Source organism: Dasypus novemcinctus, chromosome 24, assembly GCF_030445035.2.
Source record: "Dasypus novemcinctus isolate mDasNov1 chromosome 24, mDasNov1.1.hap2, whole genome shotgun sequence".
Taxonomy (NCBI): domain Eukaryota; kingdom Metazoa; phylum Chordata; class Mammalia; order Cingulata; family Dasypodidae; genus Dasypus; species Dasypus novemcinctus.
In genome coordinates, this window is record NC_080696.1 from 2954288 (window position 1) to 2976938 (window position 22651).

The 22651-nt window shown below is 38.5% G+C and overlaps 1 protein-coding gene across 2 annotated transcripts in view; it reads right to left on the minus strand.

The window, feature by feature from the left end:
- The window catches only part of RNF24 (ring finger protein 24), a 74908-nt gene that overhangs the window by 23966 nt on the left and 28291 nt on the right, over nucleotides 1-22651 (minus strand). Inside the window, exons 3-4 of one of the 2 annotated variants that reach the window (XM_004463796.5) lie at nucleotides 8801-8920; nucleotides 5616-5765 (exon numbers count right to left, since the gene is read on the minus strand). In XM_004463796.5, coding sequence (XP_004463853.2) covers nucleotides 5616-5765; nucleotides 8801-8817 — 167 coding nt within the window. In that variant the 5' untranslated portion in view covers nucleotides 8818-8920. The remainder of the gene's footprint in view (nucleotides 1-5615; nucleotides 5766-8800; nucleotides 8921-22651) is intronic. The other variant, XM_004463797.5, reaches the window with a different exon arrangement.

The window sequence follows — 22651 nt, forward strand, 5'->3', positions numbered from 1 at the left end:
AATTACCTACATATTTTGGATGGCACTATTTTATTTTTCATCTGCTACATTAAGCTTTGGCACTTAATACAAATGTCTTTTTTCTTTTAACTATTCCTTACAGGAAACACACTATTATAGTAAATGCAGACTGTGATTTTGAGGAGGAGAAGAAAGAAGAGGGGAGGGGAGGGGTGGCTCAGCTACAGGCGGGAATTGTAATGGAAAAGCAGAATTAAGGCATATTATGGATTTATCACAAACCAAAATCAATAAAGCAAATTTTATTTTGGAAAACAAAAAGAAATGAAGAAAACCAGATATGATAAATAATCACAGAGCCAAACTTGCTCCCCTGACTTGGTTTTTTGTTTGTTTACTTTGCCTGTCTTTGTTTATTTTTAGGAGGTACCAGGAACCAACCTGGGACCTCCCACGTGGGAAGCAGGTGCTCTGCCACTTGAACCACATCTGGTCCCTATTACTACATGGTTAAGTAGACAGCCTCTTGGATGGGACAGAACTGGATGTGAGTCCCAGCTCTAACCAACTTTTATCTGTGTGATTATAGGAAAGCTGTTTAATTTTTGTAAAATAAAGATAAAATTACTTAAGTCAATGCAGGTACAGTGTTTAGGAGAGGTTTTGGCACATAGTAATAAGCACTTAATAAATGTTAGTTGCTCAAAAAATATCTAAAAGGGAATGATGAACAATGTTGGAGAAAATGATAAAACCATGTAGCTATGATCTCTAAAATCTGTGGTCTCCATTCTTACCTAGACCTTCCATGTTACACTCTAATCCTTCTACCTGTGTTCAGTATCCTACGCTTCCACACAGTGGTCATGTCAAACACTTGCCACTCTTTTCAAGCTTTATTCTACCATCTCCTCCCACATCATTTTCAACTTTCAATTTTCTACCTCACAGAGAAAAAAGAGGGCTTTTTCTCTCTGACTCCCAGCCCCACACACCTCCCCGTGCGTTTTCTCCCCAGTTACCCTCATTGGTCTTAGGGGACAGCATCCTGCTTATTAGCACTAACACCTCCACCTTCTTAGCTGTGTCACTTCTCACCACCTGTATGACCTCCCTCCATGATCTAGCCTTCCCCCCAAATCCTTAACAACCAGCTCATTCTCCTTAATATTTTACTTATAAATATGCCCAAGTTTCTATCTTAAAAAAAGACACCAAAATACTTCCCTGGTTCCACAGCATTCCACACTCTCCCCTCAGCCCCCAACCTAATCTTATCACAGTCAAGATTCTTCAGAGGAGGACACAGGCTTTTTTCTATGTCTTCACCTGTTGGTCAGAGTTGCCTGCTTTCCATCATCCCCTTACCCCATGCTATTGGAACTTTTCTAAGATTATGGATGCAAACCTAATTGTTATATATAATGGGAACTGCTCTTTTTTAATCTTACTGGACTTCCCTGGGAGTGTGACACAACTTACTCAACACTCTGAAACCCTACTTGAAGGGCACCTTCTCTCTCTCACCATCCTTTCCCAGTCTCTTTTACGGGCTCCTCTTAAATTTCAATGCCATGTTTTGTCCTGGACCCATTTTATTTCACTATATAAACTCTTCCTAAGGGTCCCTTCCAGGTTTCAGCTACTGCCTGTTGTTGCACAACTGCCTAGTTCCACACTACGCCAGATTTACGCCAAGCTTTAAACCTACCACTGTAATATCCTACTGTGTGTGAAACAGTTTGACTCAGCCTCTGCACGTCTGAAAGAGAATCTATTATCCTTCTACCTAGAATTTGCCTATGCATTTTCTATCTCCATGAAGGAATTGCCATCTACCCAGCTGCTTAAGTCAGAAGTCCAGGAACGATTCTAAACTCATTCCTTTTTTGTCATTAATGTCTTGTTACCAATTTCTGCTCATTTTCACCTCCCATATGTTTCTTACAATCATATACTCTCCAGCTTCACTGTCATTATCTTGGCTTAAGACCTTGTAATTTCTATTAAGTAATCAACTAAAATTTTTCCTATTTTCAGTTCTAAATTTCATCAAAGTTATATATGCACTTTTTTTGTTGTTGTTGTACTGGGGGTTGGGGATTGAACCCAGGAAGATGACATGCACATATTTTAAATTAATATAAAGTTCTACAAGATTTGAAACAAAAAGAACTAGCAGTCCTCTGGCCTCTTCTCCAGAGACAACTATTTTCTCCCTTTTTAGCTAATTATTTTGGTATTTACTTCCATTTCTCTAAATAACTTGTTTCATTACATCTGAATTTTTCAGTTTTAGGTCTACTATTGACATCCTACCAGGGAAACCATTCATTCATTCACCCAACAAATATTTATTGAGTGCCTAATATTATGCCAGGCACTGCTCTAAGAGTTTTGGATATAGAAAACAGAACAGACAGTATTCTGGGGAGAATAAATCAGACTATTCTAAGATTTGTTATAAAATACAATCTCGCCTGGCAAGGAAAGAAGTCCTCCTTTTGTGTGGTTTGCTGTGCATATCCCTGTTTGCAGCCAGCAACTGCTACAGCAGTGAGTGAGACGGTGGCTGGTGGGCAGTGTCTTGTCTAGATCTCAGCTGGGTTTTTCCTGTGCCTGGATGTGTCCAGCTATGCCTGGAGGGATCTCTGCATGAAGAGCCAGTTGGGAAGATGTTGGAAAACTCAGGTTACTCTAAAAAATGGTTGGGAAACTTTGGAAGGGCTGGATCTACTTATCTCCAGATTAGCTGTAACAGATTAACTAATCCAAACTTAATGCTTGAAGGGCTAAAGGTAACAAAGTAGATCATCTGAAAGCTACTTAGGTCACGATTAAATTTTCAAAATGTTTATACATGCCTGGGTTTTCTGATTCAATATTTTATTTCAGTGTAGCTTTGTTAGATTATTGAAAAGGATAAAATAAAATACAATAGAGCATGAAAATAAATGCTATTGCTAATTTTCTTTTTTTTTTTTTTATTATTTTTTTTAAGATTTATTTATTTATTTAATTCCCCCCCCCTCCCCTGGTTGTCTGTTCTTGGTGTCTATTTGCTGCATCTTGTTTCTTTGTCCGCTTCTGTTGTCGTCAGCGGCACGGGAAGTGTGGGCGGCGCCATTCCTGGGCAGGCTGCTCTTTCTTTTCACGCTGGGCGGCTTTCCTCACGGGTGCACTCCTTGTGCGTGGGGCTCCCCTACGCGGGGGACACCCTTGCGTGGCACGGCACTCCTTGCGCGCATCAGCACTGCGCATGGCCAGCTATTGCTAATTTTCATCTCTTTCCTATATGTGCTTGATTATTAAAAGGAATTAAATGAGATAAAATGGTGTTTTGTAACTTATTTCTCAAAAATTTTACTCAGAAACACAATTAGTATATCATGTCTTTTTAAAAAAGCTAAGGTCTTAATTATTTGACACTGTAATAAAAACTATACTATGAGCTATACATTTTATGATTTATATTTTATATATGCTAACTCTCCCTTAATGTACATTTTCTTTTTGTTATATTTTGTTTTCTAGTTTTTCCTTCTTTTGAATTTTTTAAAAATATTCAAATTTATTTATTCTTTATTTTCTTTTAAATGTTACATTCAAAAAGGTCCCATATACTCCCTACCCCCCCCCCACATCAACCCATATCAACAACCTCTTCCATCATTGTGGCGCATCCACTGCACCTGGTGAATACATTCTGGAGCACCGCTGCACCACATGGACAGTGGTCCATATTGTAGTCCACACTCTCCCCCAGTCCACCCAGTGGTGGCCACGACACGTCCCTGCAGCACCACCTAGGACAACTCCAAGTCCTGAAAATGCCCCACACCATTATCCCTTCTTCCCTCTCCCAATCATCAGCGGCCACCGTGGCCACCCTCTCCACATCACTACTACAATTTCTTCCCTTACTAATCACAATACTTCCCCAGCAGAACACCAGTAAGTCCACTCTAATCCATTCTCTATTCCTCCATCCTGTGGACCATCTACATCAAGAGGGGGCTTAGATTCCACATGGATGATGGATGCAATCCTCCTGCTTGCAGCTGTAGGCACTCTTGGCTCCCTGGTGTGGTGGTTGACCCTCTTCACCTCCCTGTCAGCTGGCCAGGGTAAGTCCAAGAAACCAGAGGGTAGGAGCTGCAAGTCTGCTGAGGCTCAGGGCCTGGCTGTCACATGGCCAGTTCAGAGATTCAGGTCTCCTGAGTATACACCAAACCCCAGCGCCAACCACAGGTCCGGTAAAAGTAACAAGATAAATATTCAAATTTAAATTCACAAATTGAGTTAAACCACCATTTGCAGAGGAATTACCAAAAAAAAAAAAAAGTAATAGATCTGAAAAAAGGAAAATATTTTAATACTAAGATCCTGTTTTGTGCTATGGTTAATTAAAAAAAAAAATGCTACTTTCTGGTCACTTTTTCTGTAAACCTAAAATTGCTCTAAAAATAGTTTATTACTTTTTAAAAATGCTGAGCATTTACATAAAATTTATTAAACTATTATTAAAGAAACATTAGAAAAAGGAAAATTTCTGGAAATAAACAGATCTTTTAAGTTTCTCCTGAACATTATAGTTATATTAGCCTCAAAATGTTTTCATTTATTTTGCTAAGGAAGATCTAAAAATTCATAAGCAACCAACATATCTATGAGTTATAAGGAACAATTACATTTTTTGAGAACTTCAGAAAACACCTACTTTCTATGAAGAATGTAAAATTGCTTGTCAGAAAATCAGAAACCACATATTTACATTATTCAAATTTGACCATCGGTCAGCACTCATCCCCCAAACACTGGTGGCAACAATGAAATATTGCTGATGGACATCTGATGGTATTTATCTTAACTATAATCATATACTGTGACAAACACTAAAAAATGTTACATGTAATATAGCTATTTAATAAAGCACAATTTTCTATTCTTTTATTCCATAAAGCTCTTGGAACAATACAGTATAAAGATTTTTATAGTTTCTGATTTGGCTTGGAAAATTAGACCCTATTTAAAAGCTTAAAATAGAGGAAATGCTAACTTTAAAGAATTATGAGTCAGTCAATTGTGTATCTTTACCAGCTAAATTCATTACCATCCTGAGTGACATATTTTTCATCACTCGTCTGCACATGTGCTATAGGGCTTGTGCAATATTTAGTGTTTCATGTGGATAATCATCTGAACACACCAGACCAGGGTGACAACAAGCAGGAGCTTAAAATCTTCTTAAGAGATCATAAGAAACTTTTTAAAGGCTTGGACGTTGTCTTAGACATTGTTTTCCAACTGTAGCTAGCAATGACGCAATTACTTTTCTGAAAATTAAAATCTCTAAGAAAAAAAAAACTTGGGGAAAGAAAATGACATAAGACCATCTGGATGTTAAAATGGTGGGAAAATAAAGGAGAACAACTTCCTCTTACAGAACAATAAAACGCTATAGATAGGATAAAAAATTGTATAAAGGAGTTTTACTAAGATTAACAGGAGATTAAATATTAAGCTACCTTTAATTTTAGAAAAAAAAAAATGCTTATTAGATTTGTAATATTTTTTAACCTGAGGGGTAAGAGTTGAATTTTTAATTGCTTGCTTAAAATATTCTGAAATAACACAGAATGAAAATTGATTACCTAATCAAGTAGCAACAGAAGAGTAAACTAAGGATGAAGACAAATATAGCAGTGCCAAAAACCACAATATATATGTTGAGAGGCAGATTCTGGAATCCGATGTTAGGCATCCTGAAGTTATAATGTGGGAAATCCGCACTCATGGATGAACTGTGGGTGAAGAAAAGAATGGAAAAAATAAAAAATAAAAAGGTATAAAGACTAAGAACCAAGAGAGCATTATCTTTGTAAATGTACAGAGGTAAAAGACTTCTAAGGTTTGACCCAATTTGAAACAAGTATGAGACAAAGTGTTAATATGCCTGTAAACATTTATTCATTCATCACCCCACAAATATTTACTGAGTGCTTACTATGTACTTAGCACTATTCCAGGGGCTGGAGATGCTAGGTAAAAAGTCTTATAAGTTGCATTCACTCTCAAAAGGCATTTTATGGAGCCAATTCTAGTATTCAATAAACATATGAAGAAATTCAATGACAAAGAAGAGGAAAAAAAGATAAGTTTTAAGATTTTTCAAACTCTTCAACTCAACTTTTATAGTAGCAGTGTGTATAAATATTAAACATTGGAAATAACTTAGATATCTCAGAAGGAGATAATGAATAAGTAATTATGTAAGTCATATATGGTATACTATGAGGCCATGAAACCCTCTGTTTTCAAGTAGTTTTAATGCCAAAGGAAATATAAATAAATTTGGGGAAAATACTGTGGCTTGAGGTTAACTAGTCATTTTGTTTATCTTCTTTATACAATTATTTTCTACAATCAAAATGAGGACGATAAAAGCAGCAGCAGCTACCCCCCCACCTTAGAACAGGCCCTATTCAAAGACTTTTATTGGCATTATTTTATTTAATCCTCACATCAAACTTGTGCAGGTAGCTACCAGAGTGTCCCCTGTTTTATTAGTAGAGAAACTGAAGTTTTGGTCCTGTGGTCACAACTGGCCAAGCAGTCCAGGAGACAGGCAGCTCCAAGCCCAAAGCCTGTGGGTGCCACTGCTTTTCTCATGTTCTTTTTATAATCAGAAGACATGAAAGAAGGGCCTCTCTCTACTGGTTTGTTTGGCAGTGACTACTGGTCACTACAGAGTTAAAATTCCAGGAACGAAGGTTGCCCCTCTTTTGGGTGAGGTATAAAGAGTGACTCATCACACATTCTCACTAGAGAAATTTCCTTGTCATTTTGATTCCTTATAAAATAAAGAGCTCCTCTGCCAGGCCTGTTTATCTAGACTATATTCTGATAACTGAATTATAACTATGACTTCTGCCAAAAACAAAACAAAACAAAACAAAATCTACTAAACAAACAACACTTCCACATTTATGTATGCATGGAAAATTAAAAACGGTTTCTGGATAACTATACTGTACAGCATAAGGTAGTCACCATTGAGATGCTGATGCGCTGTATATGAAACCTAAATCTTATTAATTTCCAGCCTCTAATATAAAAGTCTACAGCTGCATAGAACAGCTTCATTCCACAGAAAATTTCTTTCTGAGAACTTCCAAATATATATATTAGGGAATATTTAATTAGTTTTGAAACTCTAGCCATTTCTGGGATGGCTCAGTTAGAGCAAGGGCTTTTACTCAAATACATAATTTACTTTTTCCTGTACTCTGATCTTTCTGGGAAGAGAGGGGAAGGATGTAGTTCAAAAGGACTTCACCAAAAGTATCGAGCACATACACATTTCAGAGCTGTAAGAAAATAACAGTGCACAAAAACTTAGCTCTAAGCTTTCCAATTGCTCTGCCAGAGCCTGAACTCAATGACACTTGCTAGAATCAAGACTTGGATGACTGTACTTCCAACCTTTAGAAATCTCTCTCACCAGACAAACCGAGCTTGGTAAAGACCTCTCATCGTAGGAAATGACTGATTAAGCATCCAAGCTGGGAGGGTTAGTAGAGAGGAAATAAGCAAATAGGCAGACACGTTGAGCTGGAAAAAAACGACATGTTTGCAGTAAGCAGGTCTGGATCCTTGTACCTAGGATGTCACCAGCTAGATGTCAGAACTCGACCTCTGGCCTCATTTTCTCAGTTTCTGAAGTGAGAATGCCTACCCCATTGCCTGCAAGGGATTCTTGGAAGTATAAAATAAGATGATGGATGCTGAAGTATCGACAAACTCTTAAGAGCTGGGGTAAAAAGATAAATGCTTTTTAATGTATGTGTGTATGACATTAAATAAAAAGTAGTAAATACTATAAAAGAAAGTCCTGGCAAAGTTCAAGTCTTTAGAGGGAATTCCACTAACCCAAGCGCCCCTTTCTCAGGTAGCCCCTCTGTATCTGCTGCCATGCTTTGTGCCAAGTGGCCTGTCAACCTGGTCCCACAGGTGGGACCCGGGCGCCACGTCTCGGCCACATCAGTTCAGGCCAGCTGGTGAGGCTAGTGGTGTGCGAACGTGACCCTGCAGGGCGGCTTGCATTGGGAGGCACCACCGAGAATTCTTGGGGAATTCTGGGCAGACAAAGCCACCCTCAGCTCTTGAGAGGCGGCGTCCTTGGTCCTCCTGGAGGCTGCAGGGACTTTCCTGCTAGTCCTCACTTCCTGGAGGGCCTTAAGTTAACCGCCATTATCAGAGGGGTGGGACCGGCAGAGGATATGTCAATACAGAAAAATGATAAGGCATTTCCCCCTTTCGTTTAGTAAATTAAATAAACCTAAATGGCTTGGGTTTTTTTTTCCTTCGTTTGTTTTGCTTGTTCTTTTGTGGTGTTTTTTTTTTTTTTTTCAGGAGGAACCAAAAACTGGACCTCCCATGTGGGAGGCAGAAGCTCCCTAATCTTTTAAAATAACATAACTTTTTAAAAAGACAGCTATATGTTCATCATCCTACTAATAAACATTCTTTGCTACTTGGATCTCACAAATGTAAAAGTCATGTAGTAACTGCTCCTTGTGGGAGTGAAGGGGAGAAGGAGCAGAGCGTGCACGGTGGGATCTTGCTTGGCTTTTAAGGAAGAGCCCTGCAGTCACATGAAACCTTGTTTTCCCTTATGGAATTCATATATCCCGGACTCTCTAGCCCCAGTCTAAATTTCAAACCATGTCATCAGTTTATAAATAAAACAAAACAAAACAAAATCAGACAGGAAAATCTAAGTATGTTATCAAAAAAGGATTTCTCAGTAAAAAAAGATATAAAAGGGGCAGATTACCTGAGATCTGGATCCATAGAGGATCCGAGTTTAATACCAGAAACCACAGCGAGACGGGCTGCAGCAGCGTTCTCAAAGCGTGCTTGATGGCCGCCTTCTTCTTGCACCAGCTCCTGTTCCCTGGGCAGGAAGCACCAGTGTCACAGCCCCGCGGCTGGCGTGCCACTCCTGCTTCAGCAGCGCTCGGGAGACACCAGGGTTACTATGCTGTGCTTCACATTTAGGGCTCATAAACCACGAAAGTGCCACTGATTTGTTTCTTATAGATACAGTGAATCCAAGAAATGTATTTTAAGAAATTTTACTTCAGGCTTTGTTAAGCTATTTAAAAAAACTGAGGTATAATATACATTAATGCACCCAAGTTAAATGTATAGCTTGAAGAGATTGAAGAAATAAATACTTCCCTGCCACTATCATCCCAGTCAAGATACAGAACATTTCCTGTCTCTCCAGAAGGCCCCTTTGTAGTTAATCACCACCCCAACCACTGAGTGGATTTCCATCATTACAGATTAATTTTTCTTATTCTAGAGTTCCATACAAATGGAATCACACAGTATGTACTCTTTTGTGTTCAACTTCTAGTTGTTTAGTAGGTCTGTGAAAGACTCTCAGTCTTAACAAATAGTAATATAAAGTACTTCACATTATTCCTAGTTTGTCCTAATGTCCTGTAACCTATCACTGCAGCCGCTTAAAGATGATTAAGCTCATCTTTGAACACATCTAATTTATTGTTAATCCTTGGATATTTCTTTCTATAGGTTATTCTCTTCATTTAATTTTTTTCTCAGGGGAGAAATTTTGTGCAACCATCAGCCATAATCCAATTTAAGAACATTTTCACCATCTCAAAAAAGAAATCTTGTACCCATTATCCTCCACTCCTGATTCCTTTTTCCAGCGCCCGACATCTACTAACTCACTTTCTGGCTCTGAAAATTTGACTTTTCTGGACATTTCATGTAAGTGGAATCACACTATGTGGCCTTTTGTGTATGGCTTCTTTATTTACCATACTTTTTTTTTTTTAGGTTCATCCATGTTACAGAATATAGTAGTACTTTGTTCTTTTTATTGCCAAATAGTATTCCATTTTATGGGTAAGCCACCTTTTCTTCATTCATTCACCTGCTGATGGACATTTGGCTGTTTTCACTTTTTGCTATTGTGAATAATGCTGCTATGAGCATTCATGTACAAGTTTTGTGTGGACATGCATTTCCATTTCTCTTGTGTACATACCTTGGAGTGCAACTACTGGGTCATGTGGTAACTGTGCTTAACCTTTGGAGGATCTGCCAGACTGTTTTCCAAAGTGGCTACCTCATTTTGCAACCCCATCAGGAATGTATCAGGATTCTAAATTTCTCTACATCCTTGCCAACACTTGTTGATACTTGTCTTTTTGGTTTAAGCCATCCTAGTAGGTGTGAAGTGGTAGCTCACTGTGGTTTCAATTTGCATTTCCTTAATCACTAACGATGTTGAGCAGCTTTTCATGTACCACTAAAATATCTTCTTTGGTAAAATGTCTATTCAAATCATTTTCTCATTTTAAAAACTGGGTTATTTGTCTTCTTATTGTTGAATTTAAGAGCTCTTTATATATTCTGGATATATGGTTTGCAAATATTTTCTCCCAGTCTGAGGTTAGTCTTTTCACTTCATGATGTCTTTTTTTTTTTCCCCCCCCCAGGTATGGGGGCCAGGGATTGAACCTGGGACCTTGTATATGGGAAATCGACACTCAACCACTGAGTCACACATCAGCTCCCTCCTTCAGGATGTCTTTTGAAGCATGAAAGTTTTTAACTTTCATGAAGTTCAATTCATAAATTTTTTCCTTTATTGCTTATAGTTTTGATGCTCTAAGAAATATTTGTCTAACTTAAATTACAGTCATGAAGTTTTACTCCTATGTTTTATTTTTAAGAGGTTTATAGTTTAGCTATTTGATCTTTAGGTGTATGACTTATTTGACTTATTTTTTATATATGGTATGAGGTAAAGGTCTAAATTCACCATTCTGCATGTAGCTATCCATTTGTCCCATCACTACATGTTGAAAAGACTACCCTTTCCCTGGTAAACTTCCTATATCAAAAATCAATTGTCTATAAATATAAGGATTTATTTCTAGACTCTTAATTCTGTTCTACTGATCTATGTATCTTTCCTTATGCCAGTATCGTACTGTCTTGATTATTGCAGCTTTGTATGACATTGAGAAATCTAGAAGTGAAGTCCTCCAACTTTGCTTTTTCTCAAGATTGTTTTTGCCATTCTGGGTCCTTTTCATTTTATATAAATTCTAGGATCAGCTTGTTAATTTCTACAAAAAGAGTCAGCTGAGATTTTGATAGAGATTGCTTTGAAACTACAGTTAAATTTGGAGAGAACTGCCATGTTAATAATGTTCACTTCAAGTCACTGAACATGTTTCTCCAGTTACTTAGATCTTAATTTCTTTCAGCAGTGTTTTGTAGGTTTCAGTGCACAAGTCCTGCACTATTTTGTTAAATTCATTCCTATTTTATTCTTTTTTATTCTACTGGGAATGACACTCTTTCCAACATTTTAGTTTTAGATTGTCCTTTGGTAATATATAGAAATACAATTGATTTTTTTAAGGAGGTACCATGAATTGAACTCAGGCCCTCATACATGGGAAGCAGGTACTCAACCACTGAGTGACATCCACTCCCCTGTCTCCTCTTATGTCTTGTGATCTTGCTGAACTCATTTATTAGTTCTAGTAATTTTTTGCTTATTCTCTACATGCAGATCAGATCAATTGCAAACAGACAGTTTTACTTCTTCCTTTCCCATCTGGATGCCTTTTATTTATTTTTCTCTCCTGATTGCTTTGGCTAGAACCTACTTTGCAATGTTGAAACATGATAAGCATGGTCATTTTTGCCTTTTACCCAATCTTAGAGGGACGTGTTCAGTTTTTCAACATTAAGTAAGATGTGAACTGTAGGTTTTTTGTAGAAGCTGAAGAGTTCCCTTGCATTTACTGTTTGCTGAAAGCTTTAATCAAATTAATCAACTACATTAATTGGTTTTAGGATTTTAAACCAAGTCAATTTCTTTACCTGTTATACCTCTATTCAGATTTTCAGTAATTTGTGTCCTTCTAGAAAGTTGCCTATTTTATCTACATTTTCTAATTTGTTGGCATGAAGTTGTTTATAATCATTCTTTTAATTTCCTTTTTTTATAATCATCCTTTAATTTCAGTATGGTCAGCTGTGATGTTCCTCGTTTTCATTCCTGATTTTAGTAACATGTTCCTCTTCTTTTTTATGGTCATTCTAGTTCAGGAGTTGGCAAACTATGGCCCACAGCCTGCTTTCATATGGCCTACAAACTAGGAATGGTTTTTACATTTTTAAAGGCGTGTAGAACAGATTATGTGCTAGAAACCATATGTGGCCCTCGAAGCCCCAAATATTTACTATCTGAACCTTCACAGAAAAAGTGTGGCAACCCCCAGTCTAGATAAAGGTTGGACAATTTTGTTAATGTTTTCAAAGAACCAACTTTTGTTTTCACTGATTTTCCTGTTTTCTATTTCATTAATTTCTACTTTAATATAATCTTTACTATTTCCTGCCTTATACTTGCTTTGGGTTTTGCATGCTTTTGTTTTTCTAGTTTCTAATGGTAGAAGTTTAGGTTATTCATCTGTGGTGGTTTGAGATTATTTTATGAAACCCAAAAGGAGAAAGATTATGTTTGTAAACTAATCTATTCCTCTGGATGTGATACTCTTTGATTGCACTTAATTCAGCTGAGGTGTCTTTGATTTAGGGCTTTTTGATTTGACTACACCAGTGGGCATGACTCAAGTTGAATCCCTGCCCCCTTGCTGGGCCTGATATAAATTCATATAAATTCACACAGACAGACACACAGGAAGAGAGAGCTCTGTCATTTCTGATTCTGCCATGTAACGAAAAGGAGAAGGCTTGAGCAAACAGAGCAGAAGAGCTGAAACTGACACAGAAGGCGTGGAAAGAAATGAGCCCTAAGCTGAAAGAGGGGAGTGCAGGACACTAGAGTACAAAGCCTCAAGAGGCTGGGCCCACGAGTTCAGGAGGAAGAAGAAGGCCAGGCAGAGATCACCCGCCATCTTGCTTCAACATGTGGCAGCTGACTTTGGTGAGAGGGCACCTCTCTTACGGTGCCTTGAGTTGGACTGTTTATTGTCTTGGAACTGTAAGCTTTTACTCCAAATAAATATCCTTTATAAAAGCCAATAGATTTCTGGTGCTTTGCATTGGCACCCCTTTGGCAGACGAATACATTGATCTGAAATATTTATTCTTTTTAAATATATATATATTTACAGCTATAAATGTCCCTTCAACCACTGTTTTAGCTGTATCCTATTTTTCAAAAGCAACAATGATTTAATAATTTATTAATGGGAAACGGACTTTGGCCCAGTGGTTAGGGCGTCCGTCTACCACATGGGAGGTCCGCGGTTCAAACCCCGGGCCTCCCTGACCCGTGTGGAGCTGGCCATGCGCAGCGCTGATGCGCGCAAGGAGTGCCCTGCCACGCAAGGGTGTCCCCCGCGTGGGGGAGCCCCACGCGCAAGGAGTGCGCCCGTGAGGAAAGCCGCCCAGCGTGAAAAAGAAAGAGCAGCCTGCCCAGGAATGGCGCCGCCCACACTTCCTGTGCCGCTGACGACAACAGAAGCGGACAAAGAAACAAGACGCAGCAAATAGACACAGAGAACAGACAACCAGGGGAGGGGGGGGACATTAAATAAATAAATAAATCTTTAAAAAAATAAATAAATAAAAATAATTTATTAAAAAGCAAATTTATGAAAATGAAGGAAATGATTACTGCAAAAGTGATGCCTTTGAATGTAATTTTCAAAAATTCAATATGCAGCTTTTTAAGAGTATAGACTGCTTTGTAAGAGTATAGTCTTTATAAAATTAAGATGAAATACAGATAGCATAAAATTAACTACTTTAAAGTGAACTATTCAGTAGCATTTAGTGCATTTGTAATATTACACAAGCACCACCTCTATCTAGTTCTAAACATTTGCATCACTGTAAACTAAAACCCTGTGCACCACAGGAAGTTACTCCTCATTGCCCCTCTCCCTAGCCACAGCCTCTCGCAACCACCAATCTGTGTTTTGTTTCAATGGCTTTATTTACCTATTCTGGATACTTTTTATATGTGGAATTACACCATATGTGACCTTTTGGTGTCTGGCTTATTTCACTTAGCATAACTTTTTCTTTTTAAAAAAGATTTATTTATTTTTATTTATTTCTCTCCTCTTCCCCCCTGCTCTCTGCTCTCTGTGTCCATTCGCTGTGTGTGTTCTTCTGTGTCTGCTTGTATTCTTGTCAGCAGCACCAGGAATCTGTATCTCTTTTTGTTGCATCATCTTGCTGTGTCAGCTCTCCGAGTGTGTGGCGCCATTCCTGGGCAGGCTGCACTTTCTTTCACACTGGGCGGCTCTCCTTACGGGGCGCACTCCTTGTGCTTGGGCTCCCCTACACGGGGGAAACCCCTGCGTGGCAGGGCACTCCTTGAGCACATCAGCACTGTACGTGGGCCAGCTTCACCAGATGGGTCAGGAGGCCCTGGGTTTGATTCTTGGACCTCCCACAAGGTAGGCGGATGCTCTATCCATTGAGCCAAATCTGTTCCCAGAAACAGAGAACTTGAACAAATGTGATAAGTGAGTTAGACCTAACAAACATATATAGAATGCTGCATTCAAACTCAGTGGATTATACATTCTTTTCAAGTACCCACAGATCTTTCTCCAGGATAGATCATATGTTTGGGAACAATGCAGCTCTTAATAAATATAAAAAGACTGAAATTATACAAAGCACCTTCTCAGCTCATAATGGAATGAAGCTGGAAATCAATAATAGATAGTGAAGAGGTAAATCTGCAAATGTGTGGAGTCTAAACAACATACTCTTAAATAATCAGTGGGTCAAAGAAGAAACTGCAAGTGAAATTAGGAAATATATTGAGACAAATGAAAACGAGATCACAACTTAACAATACTTAAGGGATGCAACGAAGGCAGCCTTGAAAGGGAAATTTATAGCCCTAAATGCCTGTATGAAAAAAGAAGAAAGAGCTACAATCAAAGATTTAACTGAACTAGAGAAACTAGAAAAAGAACAGCAAAACAATCGCAAAGCAAGCAGAAGGAAAGAAATAATAAAAATAAGAGCAGAAATAAATGAAATTGAGAACAGAAAATAGAAAAAATCAAGAAAACCAAAAGCTGGTTCTTTGAGAAGATCAATTAAACTTACAGGGAAGCGGACTTTGGCCCAGTGGTTAGGGCGTCCGTCTACCATATGGGAGGTCCGCGGTTCAAACCCCGGGCCTCCTTGACCCGTGTGGAGCTGGCCATGCGCAGTGCTGATGCACGCAAGGAGTGCCGTGCCACGCAAGGGTGTCCCCTGCGTAGGGGAGCCCCACGCGCAAGGAGTGCGCCCCGTGAGGAAAGCCGCCCAGCGTGAAAAGAGAGAGCAGCCTGCCCAGGAATGGCGCCGCCCACACTTCCCGTACCGCTGACGACAACAGAAGCGGACAAAGAAACAAGACGCAGCAAACAGACACCAAGAACAGACAACCAGGGGAGGGGGGGAAATTAAATAAATAAATAAATCTTTAAAAAAAAAAAAAAAAAAAAAAAACTTACAAAGCCCTAGTCAGACTAACAAAGAAAAAGTAAGAGAAGATGCAAATAAATACAATTGGAATGAAGGGGGGGGGGAGTTACGACTGACCCCACAGAAATGAAAAAAGGATCATAAGAGGTATTATGAGAAACTGTATGCCAACAGTCTAGAAATCCTAGATGAAATGGACAAATTTCTAGAAATGAACAAACAACCTACACTGATACTACAAGAAATACGAGAACTTAACAAACCAATCACATTTAAAATGATTGAATCCATCATTAAAAATCTCCCAAGAAAGAAAATTCCAGAACCAGATGGTTTCACTGGTCAATTCTATGAAGCATTTTGAAAAGAAATAACACCAATCCTGTTTAAACTCTTACAAAAAAATTGAAGAGGAGGGAATATTACCCAATACATTTTATGAAGCCAACATCACCCTAATACCAAAGCCAGATAAAGACTACAGGAAAAGAAAATTACAGACCAAGCTCTCTAATTAACATAGATGTAAAAATTCTCAACAAAATATTTGCAAATTGAGCCCAACAGCATATTGAAAGACATATACATCACGACCAAGTGAGATTTATTCCTGGTATGCAAGGCTGGTTCCACATAAGAAAATCAATTAATGTAATATATCACATTAACGAATTGAAGGAAAAAACCACATGATCATCTCAATCGATGTAGAAAAGTAGAAAAGGCATTTGACAAAATCCAGTATCCTTTCTTGGTAAAAACGTATCAAAAGATATGAATAGGAGGAAAATTCCTTAATATGAAAAATTCATAGCCAACATCATAATCAATGGGGAAAGGATGAAAAGATCAGGAACAAGACAAGCATGTCCACTGTCACCACTGTTCTAGCTAGAGCAATTAAACAAGAAAAAAAAAAAAAGAGCATCTGAATAGGAAAAGAGGAAGCAAAACTCTCACTATTTGCAGATGACATGATCCTGTATTTGGAAAATTCTGGTATCTATGACAAAGTTACTTGAGCTAATAATAAATGAGTTCGGCAAAGTGGCAGGATACAAGATCAATACACAATAATCATTAATGTTTCTGTATACTAGTATTGCACAATCTGAGGAGGAAATCAGGAAAAAAAATTCCATTTACTCTAGCAACAAAAAGACTCATCAAATACCTAGGAATCTTTTTAACCAAAGGTGTACAGGATCTATACTCAGAACATTACAAAGCAATGCTAAAAGAAATTAAAGACGACCTAAACAAATGGATAGACATTCCATGTTCACGGATCGGAAGACTGACTATCGTGAAGATGTCAGTTCCAGCCAAACTGATTTATAGATTCAAGGCACACCAATCAAAATTCCAATAGCCTACTTTACAGAAATAGAAAAGGCAATTACCAAATTTATTTGGAAGGGAAACTGCATCTAAATAGCCTAAAGCATTCTAAAAAAAAGAGCAATGTAGGAGGATTTTCACTGTCTGACCTTGAAACATATTACAAAGCTAGAGTGGTCAAAACAGTATGGTAGCAGCATAAAGACAGACGTATCGATCAGTGGAACAGAACTGAGAGTCCAGAATAAACCCTTACCTCTATGGCCAACTGGATTTTGACAAATCTATGAAGTTCATGTTAACGGGACAAAACAGTCTCTTCAACAAATGGGGCTGGGAGAACTAGACAGACATAACCAAAAGAATGAAAGAGAATTCCTATCTCGCTCACTACACAAGAATTACTTCAAAATGGACCACATACCTAAACATAAAAGCCATGGCCATAAAACTACTACAAGAATATGTAGGGAAACATCTTCAAGATCTTGTGGCAGGTGATGGTTTCTTGGACCTTACACCCAAAGCACGAACAATGAAAGAAAAAATAGACAAATAGGAACAAGACAAGGATACTCACTGTCACCACTGTTATTCAATTTTAAACACTTTTGCACCTCACAGAGCTTTGTCAAAAGGGTGAAAAGGCAGCCAACTCAATGGGAGAAAATTTTTGGAAATCACATGTCCAATAAGGGTTTACTATTCATGATATATAAAAGGATTTTACAACTCAGCAATAAAAAGACAACTGATCTGATAAAAAATGGGCAGAAGTTTTAAATAGGGAAGCGGATGTGGCTCAAGCGACTGGGCTTCTTCCTACCACGTGGGTGGCTGTGGTTCGATTCCCAATGCCTCCTGAAGAAGACAGTGAGCTGGTGCAACGGGCAGGCACAGCAAGCTGATGCAACAAGATGACACAACGAGAGACACAAGAAGAAAAAAACACAGTGAGGGACATAACAAAGCAGGGAGTGGAAGTGGCTTAAGTGGTTAGGCGTCTCCCTCCCATATCTGGAGGTCCTGGGTTCAGTTCCCAGTGCCTCCTAAAGAAACAAGGAAGATGAATAGATAGAGCAAGTGCAAACAATGGGGGGGGGGGGAGGGCGGGAGGGGGCTCACAAATAAATAAATAAATCTTAAAAAAAACCACAAACCTTAAATAGACATTTATCCAAAGAAGAAATAGAAATGGTGAAAAAACACAAGAAAAAAATGTTCAACATCACTAGTGATCAGGGAAATGCAAATCAAAGCTACAGTGAGATATTTCACACCTATCAGAATGGCCAATATTAAAAAGTTGGAAAACTACAAGTGTTGGAGAGGATGTGGAGAGATAGGAACACGTACTCACTGTGGTGGGAATGCAGAATGGTACAGCCACTGTGGAGGACTGTTTGGCAGCTACTAAGGAAGTTCAATATAGATCAACCATGTAACCTTGCAATACCATTACTAGGTATATACCCAGAAGAACTGAGAGCCATGACATGAAGACATGTGCATACCTGTGTTCACAGCAGCGTTATTCACTATTGCTGAAAGATGCAAACAACCCAGATGCCTGTAAGCCAATGAATGGATAAACAAACTGTGGTGTATACACACAATGGAATATTATGCAGCAGTAGAAAGAAATGAAGTCGTGAAGCATATAACAATGATGAACTGGGAGGACACTGACTGAAGCAAGCTAGACACAAAAGGACAAATACTTTATGCTTATGCTAATCTGAACTAAAATACTGGATAACTCACAGAATTAATAAGTAGAATATAGGTCACCATTAAATAGAATGAGGCTAGAGAAGGGAAAGCTGAGGGTTAAACCTGTGCAGAAGTGGTAAAAAGGTTGTTTGTTAAATCTGGAAATGATTAGTAAAGGTGAAAGCACATTATAGTGTTTGTAACTAGCAGAGCTATTATGTGGGTATGACAGTGGTTGAAAGGGAAAGTCTAATGTCATGTATTACTAGAAGGAAAGCTAAAAAATGTAACTCAGGACTGTATAGCATAGTAGAACCTCATGTAAAATATGAATAGGGCAATATTGCACATATAAGATTGTTTCCTTTGAAACTGATCAAATGTATGTGAATGTTGGATAGATTGTATGGTATGTGAATGTATCTCCATAAAACTGCTTTAAAAATGTTCATAGTACCTTCATTCATAATAGCTAAAAACTAAACAACCCAGATGTCCTTCAGGGGGTAGATGGTTAAAATTCTGTGGTGCATCCACACCCTGGAATACTTCTGAATGATAAAGAGGAACAAACTACTGATACGTGCAACAACCCAGATGACTGTCCAGGGAATTAGGCTGAGTGAAAAAGCTGATACCAAGAGGTTACATGCTGTATGACTATGCTTACAGAGTATGTCTGTTGCTCCAAGTGACAAAATTATAAAAACGGTTATCAGATTAGGGTTGCCAGCGTTTAGGAGATGGCTGGGTGGGCAATATGAGGGATCCTTATGGTGATGGAGATTTATGAGTCTTGACTATATCCATATCAATATCCTGGTTGTGATAACGTATTATAGTTCTGCAAGGTGTTACCATTAGGGGAAACTAAGTAAAGGGCCCATGAGATCCTTCTGTATTATTTCTTAACACTGCATGAGAATTTATAACTGTCTCAAAATAAAAGATTAAACAAACAAACAAAAAAAGACAATGCAGCAACATCTATCAGGCCTGAGGGAACAGATTTGTGATGCTAGAACTCTAAATGTGGCCAAAGAATTCTTCATCTGTTTATGACAAACAGATAGTTTCAGACATTCAAGTATACTTTTCTTTCATTCTGTATTAATAGGCATAGTCATTCCACTAATTAAAACTCCTGTAATAACCCAGATTAAGGCTTTGGATTATTTCAGGGAAGCATGAAAGATGGGAATGGGGAGAAGGAAACAAGTTAAATTATGCTAACAGTTTCATTTTGAAAGGCTATGCTATTTAACAAAATTGTTAGAATATGTAAGTTCAAATGTGTGCTAAAGGGAAGTGGACTTGGCTCAACTGATAGAGGGTTCGCCTATCATATGGGAGGTCCAAGGTTCAAACACTGGGCCTCCTTGACCCGTGTGGAGCTGGCCCACGCACAGTACTGATGCACACAAGGAGTGCTGTGCCACGCAGGGGTGTCCCCTGCATAAGGGAGCTCCATGCGCAAGGAGTGTGCTCTGCGTGAAAAGAGCACAGCCTGCCCAGGAGTGGCGCCCCACACACAGAGAGCTGATGCAGCAAGATGACACAACGAAAAGAGACACAGATTCCTGGTGCCACTGACAAGAATGCAAACGGACAGAGAGAACACACAGTGAATGGACAAAGAGGGCAGACAACAGGAGTGGGGGGGAAGGAGAGAGAAATAAAATAAATCTTAAAAAAAAAAAAGTGTGCTAAAAATTCAGGGAGCCACACATGGACTGTTTAGCTTTCATTACTAGCAGTGGGGAAAAGAAACAAAGAAAACTAGATCAATTCAGCAAAATATATAAAGAAAAAGAAATCATAAATCAAATGAAGGAGATATAAAGTGGTAGGTACAAGATAAAAAATTAATTATGAGAAAAATGAATATTTAAATCCCCCTATTAAAGAGATGTTAACACTACACAAAAGCAATATCCAGCTATATGCTCTTTATTAAAAAACAAAACACTTAAAATGATTCTAAACAAATGTTTGAGTGGGAGTAGTGATAAGAAAATGCAAATATACAGCTGGCAAATATCATTAGAGAAGAAGCAGGAGTGCCAATTTTTTTTTAAAAAAATGTAGAAATCAAGGCAAGAAAAGTTATCTGAAACAATATCTTACGGTGATAAAATAAGTAATTGCCAAAGAAGATATACCAGACCTGAACTTTTAATTAACATATCAAAATTAAGAAGTAAACGTGGAAGCACACTTGGCCCAGTGGTTAGGGCATCATCTACCACATGGGAGGTCCACGGTTCAAAGTCCAGGCCTCCTTGACCCGTGTGCAGCTGGCCCATGCGCAGTGCTGATGCGTGCAAGGAGTGCCCTGCCACGCAGGGGTGTCCTCCACGTAGGGGAGCCCCACGCACAAGGAGTGCGTCCCATAAGGAGAGCCGCCCAGCATGAAAGAAAGTGCAGCCTGCCCAGGAATGGCGCCACACGCACGGAGAGCTGATGCAACAAGATGATGCAACAAAAAAGAGACACAGATTCCCGTGCCGCTGACAACAACAGAAGCGGACAAAGAAGACGCAGCAAATAGACACAGAGAACAGACAACTGGGGTGGGGGGAGGGGAGAGAAATAAAGAAATCTTAAAAAAAAAGAAAAAAACAAAAAAATTAAAAAAAACAAAGAAGAAGCAAATGTAATTTTATAAAAACATAATCATGGTGGGAGTCTAATTTACTTGTCAGAATTCAATAGATCAGTAGTCCAAAAAAAGAGGAGGGATACTAATAATACCATAAACAGATTTCACTTAATAAATACATATTTAGAACTTTTTATCTTACAGTGAAAACGTTCTTTTCAAATGAATCTGGAACATCTACATTTAGACAAACTGATTGCTTATTAGGCCATAAGGCAAGTATTGAAGAGCTAAAATTTGATAGGCCACATTGTAACCACACTGCAATAATACTAACACAACAATAAAAAGATAAACAAAAGAAAACTACTTGGAAATTCCAAAAATAATCTTTGAAATGACTTGTATCTAAGAGGTAATCAAAATAGACTATTTAACAATTAATCATATTGTACTGAGAGAGGAAAATTCATTAGCTTCAATACTTATTAATGTATAAAAGAATAATAAATATAAATGAACAAAAGAATTCAAATTTTGACTCTTGAAAAAACAATAAACCCAACAAAATTAAGTCAGAAAAAATAAATAAAGGTCGAAAGAAAAATAAACATGTTAAAAGAAACAAACAATACCCAGAGGGGAAATGAAATCAACCAAATATTAAGAATAAGAGGTGGTGGACTTGGCCCAGTGGTTAGGGTGTCCGTCTACCACATGGGAGGTCCACGGTTCAAACCCCGGGCCTCCTTGACCCGTGTGGAGCTGGCCCATGCTCAGTGCTGATGCGTGCAAGGAGTGCCGAGCCACACAGGGGTGTCCCCCACGCAGGGGTGTCCCCCGCATAGGGGAGCCCCATGAGCAAGGAGTGCACCCTGTAAGGAGAACTGCCCAGCGCAAAAGAAAGTGTAGCCTGCCCAGGAATGGTGCCGCACACACAGAGAGCTGACACAACAAGATGACGCAACGAAAAGAAACACACAGATTCCCACGCCGCTGATGACAACAGAAGCGGACAAAGAAGACGCAGCAAACAGACACAGAGAACAGACAACCAGGGTGGGAGGGGAGAGAAATAAATAAATAAATAAATAAATCTTAAAAAAAAAAAAGAATAAAAAAGTATGACAACTATTGATAAGCAGATTTTTAAAAATTCATAAGAGAACTCATAGATTAATTTTAAAGCCCAGATTAATGGATGATTTTTATAGGACTATAAATAACTGAAACTGGCACAATTAGAAAACCTGAAAATACACACAAAAATTCCCCAGATGCTGATTGCAATAGAGGTGACGCTCACTAAACTAGCACAGCTAACTCTTCTTAATAACCAGATCCACTGCATGGAAAATGATGGAAAACATGCAAATTTATTTATTTTCAGGCATAATCCTGAAAATAAAACCAAAACTATACAGTGGCATTCACAAATTGGAGGCTGATGTGCTGAATGTGGCCTGGACTTTTAACAATTGAGATAGTTTAAATCGGGGAGGCTTA